The sequence below is a fragment of the Neoarius graeffei genome, chromosome 23 (genome assembly GCF_027579695.1).
Source record: "Neoarius graeffei isolate fNeoGra1 chromosome 23, fNeoGra1.pri, whole genome shotgun sequence".
NCBI classification, from domain to species: Eukaryota; Metazoa; Chordata; class Actinopteri; order Siluriformes; family Ariidae; genus Neoarius; species Neoarius graeffei.
This window is the reverse complement of record NC_083591.1, coordinates 48,388,035-48,403,451: the sequence shown is the minus strand read 5'-3', so window position 1 is coordinate 48,403,451 and position 15,417 is coordinate 48,388,035. Positions and strand designations below refer to the sequence as shown.

The 15,417-nt window shown below is 42.2% G+C and overlaps 1 protein-coding gene across 2 annotated transcripts in view; it reads right to left on the bottom strand.

Moving 5' to 3' along the window:
- Positions 1 to 15,417, bottom strand: part of pip5k1cb (phosphatidylinositol-4-phosphate 5-kinase, type I, gamma b) — a 158,889-nt gene that overhangs the window by 78,684 nt on the left and 64,788 nt on the right. For both annotated transcript variants that reach the window (XM_060906303.1, XM_060906304.1), the window contains exons 2-4: positions 2,331 to 2,362; positions 1,982 to 2,074; positions 1,730 to 1,860 (exon numbers count right to left, since the gene is read on the bottom strand). In XM_060906303.1, the coding sequence (XP_060762286.1) occupies positions 1,730 to 1,860; positions 1,982 to 2,074; positions 2,331 to 2,362 (256 nt within the window). The remainder of the gene's footprint in view (positions 1 to 1,729; positions 1,861 to 1,981; positions 2,075 to 2,330; positions 2,363 to 15,417) is intronic.

Genomic DNA, 15,417 nt, shown 5'->3' with positions numbered 1-15,417 from the left:
CCACCAGAGACAAACAAGAAGTAAAGTCCACAGTCAAGTTAACAATACATGTCAACGCCATATGTACAGAGGCTGAACAAGCCCGGCTTAGGTTTCGATCACTGACAATTATCAAGAACGGCGATCAAAGGATCTACAAAAGGACGAAACGACTGCTGAAGCCACTAAACTTAACACCTTGTTAAAGCGCACCGACGATGTTTGTATACCCCCACCCAACCCTGTGGCATGACATAAAAGACATCAGTGATTTGCAATATGTGAATGAACTGAATAATAAAGATTTAGAAGACCAGAGTGTCAGCGACGCAGTAGCTCACACAGCCGTACCATGGAAATCAGTCTCGTTTATAATTACCTACGTTGCGCATCATGAGAACAATTTGATCTTCCAAACAGAACAATTAGAATCAAAATCTATTGAAAACTCAGGGAGGAGTAGCGATTTTCCTCAAAGTTCATTAACTGGTCTAATTAGCAACTTGTTAATGAGAAAATCACAAAACTACGGAGTAACATTTGTGCAGACTGATTAGTTCTTCCAAACAAAACAATCACAGCCCGTTGAAAACTCAGGGAGGAGTAGCAATTTTTGTGAATTGTGGACGGACGGATGGACAGATAGACGGATGACATATGATGGCAATAGCTCATGGGCTACGGCCAGTGAGCTTAAAAAATAAAAAATAAAAATTAAAAATAAATTATGAATAAATTATGATGATTAATAATAATAATAATAATAATAATAATAATAATAAATGGATTACAGCTGGTGATCTAAAAAAATATGTAAACTAAATTTAAAATAATAATAAAATAATAATAATAATATTAATAATAATAATAATAATGAATTGACTACAACCGATGAGCTAAAAAAATACATAAGCTAAATTAAAAAAAACCTTATTAATAATAATAATAATAATAATAATAATAATTAATCTATTACAGCCGATCAGCTAAAAAAACAAAAAACTAAATAAAAAAATGTATAATAATAATAATAATAATAATAATAATAATAAAATCGACTACAGCTGGTGAGCTAAAAAAAATAAATTAACTAAAAAATAAGTAAATTAAATAATAATAATTCATCAACTACAGCTGGTGAGCTAAAAAAATACATTAAATTGTAAAAATGTATAATAATAATAATAATTCATCAACTACAGCTGGTGAGCTAAAAAAATCAATTAAATTGTAAAAAATTATAATTATTATAAATAATAATAATATAATAATAATATAATTCATCAACTACAGCTAGTGAGCTAAAAAAACAAATTAAAAAAATAATTTAATCATTGGCTATGGCCGGTGAGCTAAAAAAAATACATAAACTAAATTAAAATAAATAAATAAAAATAATAATTCATCGACTACAACCAGTGAGCTAAAAAAAATTACATAAACATTATGAAAAGAAATAACAGCTGAAAAAATGTATTCCGAATGTTTCAAGAGCTTTACATCCTGCAGAGTTAAAGCACAGTGCTCGAAAAACTTCACCCAGCAAAACAAGTTCATCAGCGAAAAACAATTCCAGATGTGATTTCAACACTTTTACAGTTTTCTGAAGAGTACTGAACGGTGAAGACGATTTTCTCCAGATGATTTTTAGAAAATCAAACAAAATATACTTACACTAATATACAGCAGCACTTCTGTCCATGAAATGGTACCTACACACACACACACACACACACGTACGCGCGCACACCTTGGAAAGAAGATGCTCTCCACCACGTAGAAGTCCTGCATGAGCACATCTCTCTCGGGTTTGGAGCTCAGGTTGCCCACCGTGTAGCCGATGCCCAGCTGGATCGCGCCTCTCAGGGCTGAGGAGGTCGTCTGTGGGTCACACACAGACAAATGGGTCAAACTTCTGACCTTAAAATCTAATAAGCTATGCACTTCCGCAGTCACGTGTGAACATCAGGAGTACGATGATGAGGGTGTGTAACAGGGAGACCTTTTTGTACGTGGTCTCCCCCGAGGCATCCACCCTCCTGTGGCCAATCTTCTTCTCAGGGCCGGAGCCTGGGTGGCAGGACGAGGACGGCATCTGACACACACACACACAGGCAGAGAGGACAGAGAGAGAGAGAGAGAGAGGGAGAGACAGAGAGGGTAGAGAGAGCAAGAGAGAGAGAGAAAGAGAGAGAGACAGGGATAGAGAGGAGAGAGAGAGACAGACAAAGAGAGGGGAGAGAGAGCGAGAGAGGACAGAAGGAGACAGACAGACAGACAGACAGAGAGACGTTTTAATAATCACACTTTTCATTTCTACTGAATGCATTTCTTCAGTCAGTAACACCCACCTCAGTTATGCAGGTCTTCTTAGCAGCAGTATCTGAAACAAACACACACACACACACACTTTCAGGACAAAGCTTTTTTCCAGAGAATTACAGAATTAGAGAAATGCAGTAAATCAGTTCCAGGAACACACAGCATGATTCTCGCAGCTGTGTGTGTGCGCGCGCACGTGTATGTGTGTGTGTAAACACTCCAAGGTCAAATTGAAGATACTGGTGGTTTATGTGCTTTCTTAAAGTGATCAAGTTCACATGCTCATCCCTAGATGTTCAAAGCATCAGAGTGTAACAGAACACTACATTCAGGCCAAGTTTACATTAGACCGTATCTGTCTCGTTTTCTTCGCGGATGCACTGTCCGTTTACATTAAACCGCCTGGAAACGCCGGGAAACGGGAATCCGCCAGCGTCCACGTATTCAATCCAGATCGTGTCAGCTCCGGTGCTGTGTAAACATTCAGAATACGCGAATACGCTGTGCTGAGCTCTAGCTGGCGTCGTCGTTGGACAACGTCACTGTGACATCCACCTTCCTGATTCGCTGGCGTTGGTCATGTGATGCGACTGCTGAAAAACGGCGCGGACTTCCGCCTTGTATCACCGTTCATTAAAGAGTATAAAAGTATGAAAATACTGCAAATACTGATGCAAATACTGCCCATTGTGTAGTTATGATTGTCTTTAGGCTTGCCATCCTTCCACTTGCAAGTAATAAGTGATATGCGCTGGGATCTCACACACAGCGGCTCAGTCCCGAATCACTGCTCGTGCGCTTCACTCGCGCGCTCTATGAGCTGCGCAGGGCCGGAGTGCGCACCCTCCAGAGGGCACTCGCTGTTCAGGGCGGAGTGATTTGGAGCGCAGGATGCCTGCGGAGCCGAGCGTATCCGTGTATTGGCGTTGCTGTGTGCACGCGAATCGTGTATTGGTGTTGCTGTGTGCACACTAATCGTTTTAAAAACGTTAATCTGATGATCCGCTGATACGGTCTAATGTAAACCCCACCTCAGAAATATTTAGGTGAGTGTGTGTATGTTTTGTGTGTGTGTGTTGTGTGCGCGCGCACTTGGTATCATAAATCTGAATTCTCAGAAGCACTGTGGAAAAAATACAGAATACTCACTCTGTATAGCTGTGTGTGTGTGTGTGTGTGTGTGTGTGTGTGTGTGTGTGTGTGTGTGTGTACTGCAGAGGCAGCAGTATGAACAGTCACAGCCTTTCATCAAGGACCATGTGCTTAAATGTGTGGAAAAAACAGACAGCAGCTAAAGTCAACTCTGCTTCATTTGTCTGGCTGCGAGAGAGAATTACAACATATTGACCAAACACACACACACACACACACACACACACACACACACACACACACACACACACACACACGTATACAAGAATAACTAAACGCTGAGTGCCTGCTAACTTAAAGGTTGTATTCATGACTTTTAAAAAAAGTGTTTCCGGTCCTGTAATAATCATCTAATTCAAAACAAAAAACACTCTTTAATATACCATGATTAGAACGTCCATCCTGTTTGAGCACCCTTGCTACTTCATTTCAAGCTTTACATTTTTTCTGGCCCTGAAATTCCCTCTGCTCACAGCTGCAACAGTCCTGCCATGTTTCCTTAGAAAAAGGCAACAAACCCAGGTGTTTGTTGTTTCAGCAGTGAGCATGTTTGGTCAGATGTGGGGCTCGCAGACAGTAAAATTTAAAAATACAAACCGCTCCTTTAATCCACACGTTTCTAAAGGCTGAGTACTGATTCCTATTGGTTTATGCAGGCGGTTGATCAAAATACACTGGAAATCTGTTTAGAGGAACGAATCCAAATGCGGCAGTAAAACACAGCCTGCGAAAATAATGTGAAAATAAAGCCAGCGTCTGTTTTCCCGAAAGGACAGGAGTCCGTTTCATGAGCTCGCTGTGTCCAGGGACTGTCGAAAAAATGTATTCAAGCTGTTCTAATTAAGAACGTTACAGAAATATGACGGCTCCTCCTGTGCGTACGAGTCAATTATGTGTTCCAGCTAAATGTTATTCAGGCTCAAGTTGTGAAGGTGCATAATTTTGGCAGACGTGAGCCTGATCGCTTGGACGATGCTCGGAAATGCACTGATATATTTTCTATTTCTTCTGCTGATCCAGGTTTAGTTTTAGGTGCTACTGAGGCTGGAACAGAACAAGACGGTTTCAACCCGGGTTATCATCAGCCTCTCGGAACCCGCCCGAGACATCGCATAGTAAGGAGCGACAGGATAAGAATGTGCCCTGGAGATGGGCATGAGGGCATGAGCTTCCTTGCTGCGCGCTCTCAGTTCCACAATCAGTGATTTCTACTGATCCACCAAGTCACCCAAGAACAGATACAACTTAAACAGACTAAAATGATACACAGATTTATAACTCAGAGCTAGACTGCCTTTCAGATTTTTCACGTTTAGGTCATAAAAAGAATTTTCCCCGACACCCAGTTATTTTTGTTTAATGGACTGAAAGCTACTGAATTCAAATCACACACTTCCAATTTTATTACTTTTTTTCCCTAAAAGGACAATTAATGAATTTACAGCCACGTGGCCCTAAATTCTGCACCATTTTTTCCTCCTTCACCATGACACAATACAAGATACTACGTCATGCATCACGTGGTGGGCTTTCCCCGTTCACGCAAAGCATTGTGGGATACAAATTTGAAACAGGAGAGAAAAATGGAGGACGTGAGTGTGCGAATGAAATGTGAAAGACCGACTACAGTAATGGAAAGCGAGAAGAAAAGACGTTATGTTATATACGAAGGAAAGGAAATGCAGGACCAAACTAATAAATATCGTCAGTCAGCGAGCACCTCGGTGTGATCAGTAGGGCTGTAACGATACACCCAACTCACAATTCGATTCGTATCGCGATTTTTGACCCACGATTCAATACACCCATGATTTTTTTTTTTTTAATTTAGTTACACCCACGATTTTTTTAAAAATGTTTTTTTAAAGTAGTAAATTTGACTTATTAACATTTACTTACTTACATTAACTATTTAATAACAAATAATTCAGACCACTGCAGAGAATGAGTAATATGTATGCAAAAATGAACAAATGTATATCCAAAGATTGTTTTATTTCTCAAAATAATACTGCTGAGCCGGAAGCTCTGTTTTTTTCGGTTCTGAAAAAGTCATTTTTCCAAATCGTGTAAATCCGTTAAGATTTTTTTTGGGGGGGGGTGGCTCTCTCACTGTCTCACTCTCATAGGGCCAATGATTTTCTGTGATCGCGGAAAACAGATGGAAATTACGGAATTTTTATGGTGAAACATTGCTCGCGTATCAAAATGTAACTGCCGCAGAAGGCTTCCGCCCAAGCAGACATGCCTTCAGTGTTGCCAGATATTGCTAACGTTTTCCACCCCAAAATATGTTCAAAACCAGCCAAAAAGCACCTAAACCTGCCCAATCTGGCAACACTGCATGCCTTTCCGGTCAAGTGATTGTGATTGGCTTGTGGCACACCTAGCCAGCCAATGAGCTGCTTGTTTACAGATTCGCTCCCCGCGTCGCAACCAGAATGGCGACCGCTTAAAAGAAATGAATGCTCTGCCAGTGGCGAGTGTGGACGTTGCGTGACTCGCAGAAGATTGTCGCAGGTCGGCGAAAAAACGACTTACTAATAGATATAAAAAAATAAAAGTAATTTAAGTAAGTTTAAAATGTAATTTAAATAAAAAGTAAAGTATTCATAAATTGAAGTTTGGAAGCGCCTCTGTTTTTGGGCTGAGGAGAAGTTTGAAAGGGTGTACCGCGATTCTGCCTTCTTGTATCGCGATACGGATCGTGGCTCTGCGTATCGCGATTTCGATACGCATATCGTTACAGCCCTAGTGATCAGCTGTTCGTTTAGCGACAGAATGATGGAACTGTCAGTGCACGCTCAAAGGTAAACCTGTAGATGGCAGTAATGCAGCACTCTGGATGCCAGCTGCCGTAAAACCCAAAAGAAGAAGAAGATGGTAAACCTGCGCATGCGCACACAGACTTCCTCTGTCTGCTTGACTGCGCGAAGCGAGTGATTTCATGCACATTATTTGCTTTAATCCCCTCGAATTAAATAACTTCCCAGCCACAGAATGGCCTGGTTTTTTTGGTGAGATATTACAGAAATAAACATATATCACAATGGCCACATTTCAGATCAAACTAAATTTCACCGATTTGGTGAAATCGAAAGGCCGTCTACTTTTAAATACACACTTTCGTTGGGCTGTTTTATTCCATTAACAGTGTAGCCTGAAGAAGCTGGAAATGTATATGGAATCAATTTTGTGCCAAAATGTTCATACAATACTTTTGAAATCTCAAACAAAAACGACAAATCAAAATACAAAAAAAAAAAAAAGTCAATTTTTTTAGACTGGCAAACAAATTATTCATGTAATCGTGCAAAATATCAGTCTATTACTCTTCAGAAACCTTTTATTTTTGTTCCGCGTCTTTCTCGGTTTTGTTTGACGTAATTTATTTTGGTTGCGATTCCAGCTTTCTCGTTTGCGCTCCCTGACTTTTTGCTTGCAGTTTTGGCACAAACTTCCCGTGTGGGTGGGCTGTCCAGGAATGCATTCCCATTGGCTAACTTGTGTTTGACTGACAGCTACGCTCAGCCATTCCCTACTCGGATTCTGGCGGACTGTTTGACGAGTGACCGATCCATTGACGGTAAACAAGGATCGAGTGGACTTCAGTGGCGACTATGATACTGAATTAATTCAACAAAGTGTAAGTGCGGGACAGATGTGCTGTATGTGCTGCAGTAGTACACAAGTCCACTCCATCCTTGTTTACCGTCAAAACCAAAATAAATTACGTCAAACAAAACTGAGAAAGACGCGGAACAAAAATAAAAGGTTTCTGAAGAGTAATAGACTGATATTTTGCACGATTACACAAATAATTTGTTTGCCAGTCTAAAAAAAATTGACTTTTTAATTTTTTTTTTTTTAAATTTTGATTTATTGTTTTTGTTTGATATTTCAAAAGTATTGTATGAACATTTTGGCACAAAATTGATTCCATGGAAATGTAATCGGTAGCCTGTGAGCATCCGTTAACTGAAATGCAATGCAACAATTTATTCTGTTTATGAGCATTTAACATTAATAGTCAATAATAATAATAATAATAATAATAATAATAATAATAATAAAATACCATAAAAACAAATGTTTTGAATCAGTTCTTCATTTAGTTATGGAGAAGTCGACTAGTTTATTTTAATTACTGGTTTTCTAGTCAAAAAACTTATATATATTTAACAGTTATTCCATGAAATCGAGTCGTGCATGAGCTCATAGTGGCTATAAGCCGTGTACGACAAGATTGAGTGGAATAACTGTTTTATTCTATTGACAGTCACTGGATTTTGAGAAACGGCGCATTTTTATTTTTAGCAAATTTTACCAATAAAAACTTTATACAAAACATCCGACAAAATCATTTCCGCTTAGTCGGACTTCTTAAAAACCTATCGATGGCTGCACGAACTGACTTTAGTGGGTTTTTTTTTTTGTAGAAAGCGCCGTCTCTCTGTCTTGCTGAGGTATAGAATAACTTTAGGCATTTATTTAATTCTTGCGATATAATTTTCAAACTTCTTTGAGCTTTTGAACCAGTCGAAAAATATCAACAAATTTTAATGCTTAAAGCCGAAGAATATAAACAAACCGGCGAAAAGACAGGAGCAATTTAAGGTACATAGATGTTATTTACCAGCTGGGAGGTCCGTATGGTGAAATACCGTGGCCGAGGTCTTGAAAGTACTGAGCGAGGCCCTCTGGGCCGAGGTCAGTGTTCAAGGCCGAGGTGACGGTATTTCACCATACGGACCGACCTTAAGCTGGTAAATAATATATATATTTTTTTCTTTACCAAATTCTAACAGAAAACGAGAGCGCCCGAAAGGGAAAACCGAGCCGAGCCGCCATTTTGAATCCTCATTCACGGCTGTAATGCAAATTGCTTCCTCCTCGGTATACAAGTGCACTTCCATAGCAGGAAAAAAAAAACCTACATTTTGCCGCCTATGTAGTCCCCTATTTATACAAATAGGAGTCATTCAGGATTCAGCCATGTTTTTGCTCGGCGTTAGCAAGTTACAGGTTTTTAGCTTTCTCCTGAAATGTTTTCTTTTATTTCTTCTTCCTCAGGGTAGTAAAACTCGCTTTCGCTGTGAACACTGTCGTTATCGCTATCCATGATGTAAAATTAACGCTATTCTCCTGAGAAATGCTGGTAAAAATTTATAAGATTTCTCGTCTCGTCTCATCTTCTTCCGCTTTATCCGGGGTCGGGTCGCGGAGGCAGCAGTCTAAGCATGGAAGCCCAAACTTCCCTCTCCCCAGACACCTTGGTCAGCTCCTCGGGAAGAACACCGAGGCGTTCCCAGGCCAGCCGAGACACATAGTCCCTCCAGCGTGTCCTCGGTCTTCCCCGGGGCCTCCTCCTGGGGGGACATGCCTGGAACACCTCCCCAGGGAGGCGTCCAGGAGGCATCCGAAAAAGATGCCCGAGCCACCTCAGCTGGTTCCTCTCGATGTGGAGGAGCAGCGGCTCTACTCCGAGCTCCTCCCGAGTGACTGTGCTTCTCACCCTATCTCTAAGGGAGCGCCCAGCCACCCTGCGAAGGAAACTCATTTCGGCCGCTTGTATCCGCGATCTTGTTCTTTCGGTCATTACCCAAAGCTCATGACCATAGGTGAGAATCGGAACATAGATCGACCGGTAAATTGAGAGCTTCGCCTTTTGGCTCAGCTCCTTCTTCACCACGACGGACCGGTAAAGCGACCGCATCACTGCGGAGGCTGCACCGATCTGCCTGTCGATATAAGATTTTTGATAATCTTATAAATAAATCTTATAAAAAAAGATAAATGTTGACAAAAAATGGTACTATGTTTGTTGTTTTTGTGAACGAGCGAGTCGCCAGAGGTCCATAACTGGGGTCCGTAACTGGGGTCCGTATCATAGGATACGGACCCGCTCACCAGCCAATCAGAGCGCAGGATTTAATGGAAACCGGACCGCGAAAAAAATAAATGTTCTGATCATCAAATATTTTCATTCCATAATTTTTTCCGTTTTGTTTTCGAGTAGAGTTTTTATTTCGCCCTCGGTTGGTTCAGCAAAACGCTCCGCCATTTTGTTTTTCTCTGCTCATGGTACATAAGCTGATATCCTAGTAGTAGAGTAGCCAATCAGAGTGTGTGATTGCTCATATCCAGTGAATGTGGATAGAATATATACACACACGCTCCAATGAGTGTAAAATGTGTATATAAATGGCGGCCAGAGCTGTCGCTCATTATTCATGTTCTGGGTGGAGCTATCAGCCCAGGAAGCTGTATTTGTTATACTACAGACACTCGCTGCTGTGCTTATATTCATCATGTTATAAAGCTTTGCTGTCTGTCATCCTGATATGTCCTTCATGCACAATAAAGTGTGTGTGTGCTGTTTATTGAGTGTGTTTTGTTTGTGTTCGGTGCATTGGTTGAGCTGCGGTTTAGCACGAGACTTTGAGCGCAGAGGCTAACGGTGAGCATTTGGCTAACTTGTAGAGGTTTGGTTGGTTCTTTGTTGAGTGAAGCAAGGTGTGTAATGTTCAGAGCATAGTCTGTAAACATTACAAAATTGTGTGTTTGTTTACAACCATATTACGCTAATTATTTTTGTTTTGTTTTCTTTAGTTTTCACGGTGCTCAGTATTTAGTGTTTGATGTCCGGTGTTTCATTCTATCCTTGTATTTAAGGTGGTGTTTACATTAGACCGTATCAGCGGATCATCAGATTAATGCTTTTAAAACGATTAGCGTGCACACAGCAACACCAATACACGGATACGCTCGGCTCCGCAGGCATCCTGCGCTCCAAATCACTCCGCCCTGAACAGCGAGTGCCCTCTGGAGGGTGCGCACTCCGACCCTGCGCAGCTCACAGAACGCGCGAGTGAAGCGCACGAGCAGTGATTCGGGACTGAGCCGCTGTGTGTGTGATCCCAGCGCATATCACTTACCACTTGCAAGTGGAAGGATGGCAAGCCTAAAGACAATCATAACTACACAATGGGCAGTATTTGCATCAGTATTTGCAGTATTTTCATACTTTTATACTCTTTAATGAAAGGTGATACAAGGCGGAAGTCCGCGCCGTTTTTCAGCAGTCGCGTCACATGACCAACGCCAGCGAATCAGGAAGGTGGATGTCACAGTGACGTTGTCCAATGACGACGCCAGCTAGAGCTCAGCACAGCGTATCCGCGTATTCTCAATGTTTACACAGCACCGGACCAGACACGATCTGGATTGAATACGTGGACCCTGGCGGATTCCCGTTTCCCGGCGTTTCCAGGCGTTTTAATGTAAACGGACAGTGCATCTGCGAAGAAAACGAGACAGATACGGTCTAATGTAAACTTGGCCTAAGAGGAATAAAACGAAAATGCACCCAGCAGCGACTCTCTGCTGATGTTCTTAATGCCCAGGACTGCTACAGTAAATAATCCCATGTCATTTTTTAAAAAGCAAATTAAAAATAAGCGCTGGATAAAAACCCATCTATCTTATGTAAATAAAAGATACAAATTTTGTTGTCCGGTGGTTAAGTGTTTAAGAGATACGTTGCCTCGCGCTTATGATCGGGTTCCCTGTGATGGTACACGTAAATCGTTTGTTCGTACGGTCGCAAAAGACGTCAAAAATCAGGTCGATGCATGACCATATTCTCTTAAGTATGGAGCGCCGCTAATAGTCGTACCACCGCTATTTCAGTAACATAGACTAAAACAAAACAAAACAGCTAGGTCATGGGAACAAGACAGCGTACGCTGCTGACAAAAATGAACTTAAAAAGCCGTGGGAGTAAACAGGAACGAAAACATCAGTTTGGGGTCAATAATCTGCAAATGCAGCCTCTGGAGCGACTCGAAACCTGTCCCAGTTACTCACACACACACACATCCTTACACATGCACGCTCGCCTACTTTTGAAAATAGTGTCTGGCTTGCTGAAAACCCTAGTTCATGCAGGACACGTGCAGTTATTTCAGGGATATTCTTCAGAGACTGATGCTCCAGATTCAAGACACGACTCATTTTCCAAACTGAATGAAAAAAGAAATGTGAATGTAGGCTGAATAAGTGACTCGGATGAAAAACCGGTGATGGCTTTGTGCGTTCATAAAGCTTAGACCGGCTTACTACAAACAAAACATCCTGACGTGTGCTGTGGAGAATGGAAAGATGAAGCAGGTTGTCATGGTGACAAAATAACAAGAGTTGTCCGTCAAACAACGTGGCTGTCGAACGAACTTCTGTATGTGAATGGAGGATGATTCATGTACTTCACGTTTTACTCAGTTCGCCCTTTGTGAGACAAGAGGCTGCTCATCCTCAGGCAAAATAACACCAATGCATTAGATACACTCATGTAACTAATCGCCGTCTCCATCCATCATTCCGCACAGGCTCTGTGTGAGCGGCTCTGCGCTTGGAAAAAAACAAAAACAACAAAAAACCTATATTGATGCAACTGAGGCGGCACGGTGGTGTAGTGGTTAGCGCTGTCGCCTCACAGCAAGAAGGTCCGGGTTCGAGCCCCGTGGCCGGCGAGGGCCTTTCTGTGTGGAGTTTGCATGTTCTCCCCGTGACCGCGTGGGTTTCCTCCGGGTGCTCCGGTTTCCCCCACAGTCCAAAGACATGCAGGTTAGGTTAACTGGTGACTCTAAATTGACCGTAGGTGTGAATGTGAGTGTGAATGGTTGTCTGTGTCTATGTGTCAGCCCTGTGATGACTTGGCGACTTGTCCAGGGTGTACCCCGCCTTTCGCCCATAGTCAGCTGGGATATAGCCTGGGCCCGCCCATCCTAAGCGTGACGCAACACAAGGGCCTGTTGCGAGCTTAGTCTGGCAAGGCAAGCTATCTCCAGCTCTTCCAAGCTCCCGAAAAATCGGGAGCCAATCAACTTTGAGCATCTCCAACGGCCCTGGGTAGAGGCATGTTCAAGGCACTGACGTAGTAGAACTGCGACCGGAAGCCATAGATTGTTTACAGAATCTACACCAGAAGCGCTTCATTCACGCTTCCGCATCTATTACGCATAGATGCTGTATTGAAAGCATTCAACAGGAAGTTCTCATTGAAAACGGAGCAAAGAGCAGCCCTGGAGGTATTTACTGTATTGAAAGGAAGGACGTTTTCGCCTTGCTCCCGACCGGCTTCGGTAAGAGTTTAATCTACCAGTTAGCCCCGTCGCGTCGCATACGTCAGAGGAAAGAGTGATGTGATTGGTTTAAGCTTCGTCACAGCCTTTTCTGGCTTCGACCAGTAGCAAACTGAGGCATTTCAGGGAGGCGGGTCAACCACGGGCTCTGGGAAACGGTTGGGCTTAATATCTTGGCCAGACCAATAGCTCGGAGAGCTTTGAAGTCGCGTTAGCCAGGCTAGCTGGGATAGGCTCCAGCTTGCCTGCGACCCTGTAGAACAGGATAAAGCGGCTAGAGATAATGAGATGAGATGAGATGATGCATCTGACCCGAGATATGTCTCATTTATAAAGGCTTTTTTTTTCCTAGCAAGCACCAAATTATCTGAATTTTGATGAAGCCTTTAAGCTCCACCCACGTGGCACAATGACGTCATGTCTTGTATACCTGAAGGTTTTTTTTTTTCTGAAATATATGTGTTATTTATCAGCTGGGAGGTCCGTATGGTGAAATACCGTGACCGAGGTCTTGAAAGTACTAAGCGAGGCCCTCTGGGCCGAGGTCAGTATTCAAGGCCGAGGTCACGGTATTTCACCATACGGACCGACCTTAAGCTGGTAAATAATATATTTATTTTTTTCTTTACCAAATTCTAACAGAAAACGAGAGCACCCGAAAGGGAAAACCGAGCCGAGCCACCATTTTGAATCCTCATTCACGGCTGTAATGCAAACGGCTTCCTCCTCGGTATACAAGTGCACTTCCATGGCAGGAAAACAACTACATTTTGTCGCCTATGTAGTCCCCTATTTATACAAAATTGAGTCATTCAGGATTCAGCCATGTTTTTGCTCGGCGTTAGCAACAGTTAGAGGTTTTTAGCTTTTTCCTGAAATGTTTTCTTTTATTTCTTCTTCCTCAGGGTAGTAAACCTCGCTTTCGCTGTGAACACTGTCGTTATCGCTATCCATGATGTAAAATTAATGCTATTATGCTGAGAAATGCTGGCAAAAATTTATAAGATTTTTGATAAAAATCTTATAAATAAATCTTATAAATGTTGACAAAAATTGCTACTATGTTTATTGTTGTGAACGAGCGAGTCGCCAGAGGTCCATAACCCCACTCGCCAGCCAATCAGAGCGCAGGATTTGATAGAAACCGGACCGCGAAAAAAATATAATTTAGCTTATGTACGATTATGACATGTATATATCAGTTTCTTTTATAAACCTTATAAATCATTCAAACTAGTGTCGAAATTTGTTCAGAAGGAAAAAAAAAAGTCTCTGTTTCTATCAATCTACACTCACCGGTCACTTTATTAAGAACACCCATCCATCCACCTGCTGTTTTACGCGGTTCTCTAATCAGCCGATCCCTTGACAGCAGCACGATGCGTCAAATCATGCAGATACAAATCAAGAGCTTCAGTTATTAATCTTCACGTCATTCAAACATCAGAACGGGAAAAATAAAATTGTGATCTCTGTGGCATGGGTGTTGGTTTGAGCCAGATGGACTGCTGGTTTGAGTATTTCAGAAACCGCTGATCTCCTGGGGTTTTCACACGCAACAGTCTCTAGAGTTTACACAGACAGTATGGTGCAGAAAACAAAAAACACTCAGTACGTTTACATGCGCATCCAAATCGAGCTGCTGTCGGTAATCGAGCTAAGGGTCCCAACAGGGGTGCCAGAGAAACCCAATCCTACATGCACACAAGGAAATCGAGCTATTGTGTGAGGTACATTGTGCACCCGAGCCACAGGTGGCGCTACACGCCCCATCGTGTTGGTACACTTCCGGTTGTCGTCATGAAGAAGAGCTATTCAAGAGTATAAACAAAGTTATCAGCAGTGTTGCCAGATACTGCTGACGTTTTCCAGCCCAAAACATGTTCAAATCCGCCAAAATGCACTTAAAACCGCCCAATCTGGCAACACTGGCAGTTCCGTGTTCACAAGTTCCGTGCTCAAGCTGTTAGGCTTGCTCTAACAGACTGTATGGCTACAAACTGTCCTGCGCAGACCACTGTTTTGTAAGACAACTTATTTTGCACAACTGTATATTTTTCTAAAGTCCATTTTTTGCTTACAAAAAAATTTTTTTTTTTGCTTACAATTTAACTTATGTCTTAATAAACACACAAAGTTCAATTGTTTTGTTTTTATTCTTCAGATGTTGGACATATATATATATATCTATCTCATCTCATCTCATTATCTCTAGCCGCTTTATCCTTCTACAGGGTTGCAGGCAAGCTGGAGCCTATCCCAGCTGACTACAGGCGAAAGGCGGGGTACACCCTGGACAAGTCGCCAGGTCATCACAGGGCTGACACATAGACACAGACAACCATTCACACTCACATTCACACCTACGGTCAATTTAGAGTCACCAGTTAACCTAACCTGCATGTCTTTGGACTGTGGGGGAAACCGGAGCACCCGGAGGAAACCCACGCAGACACGGGGAGAACATGCAAACTCCACACAGAAAGGCCCTCGCCGGCCCCGGGGCTCGAACCCAGGACCTTCTTGCTGTGAGGCGACAGCGCTAACCACTACACCACCGTGCCGCCATATATATATATATATATATATATATATACACACACACACACACAAATACAATGACTTGTTTATGTACACAATTCACAGTTATGCAACAGCTGTACAGATGTATTTGGTGATACAGTAAGTGAGCTAAATTTTAACAGTGCAAACAATGCCACAAAAAGAAAAGATTCATGCCGTTGTCATGATTTGTTGTCATGCCGACCGAGGCTGTTGTGTTTCCCGCTTGTGGTCTCGTCACTCGTCACGTCCGGAAGGG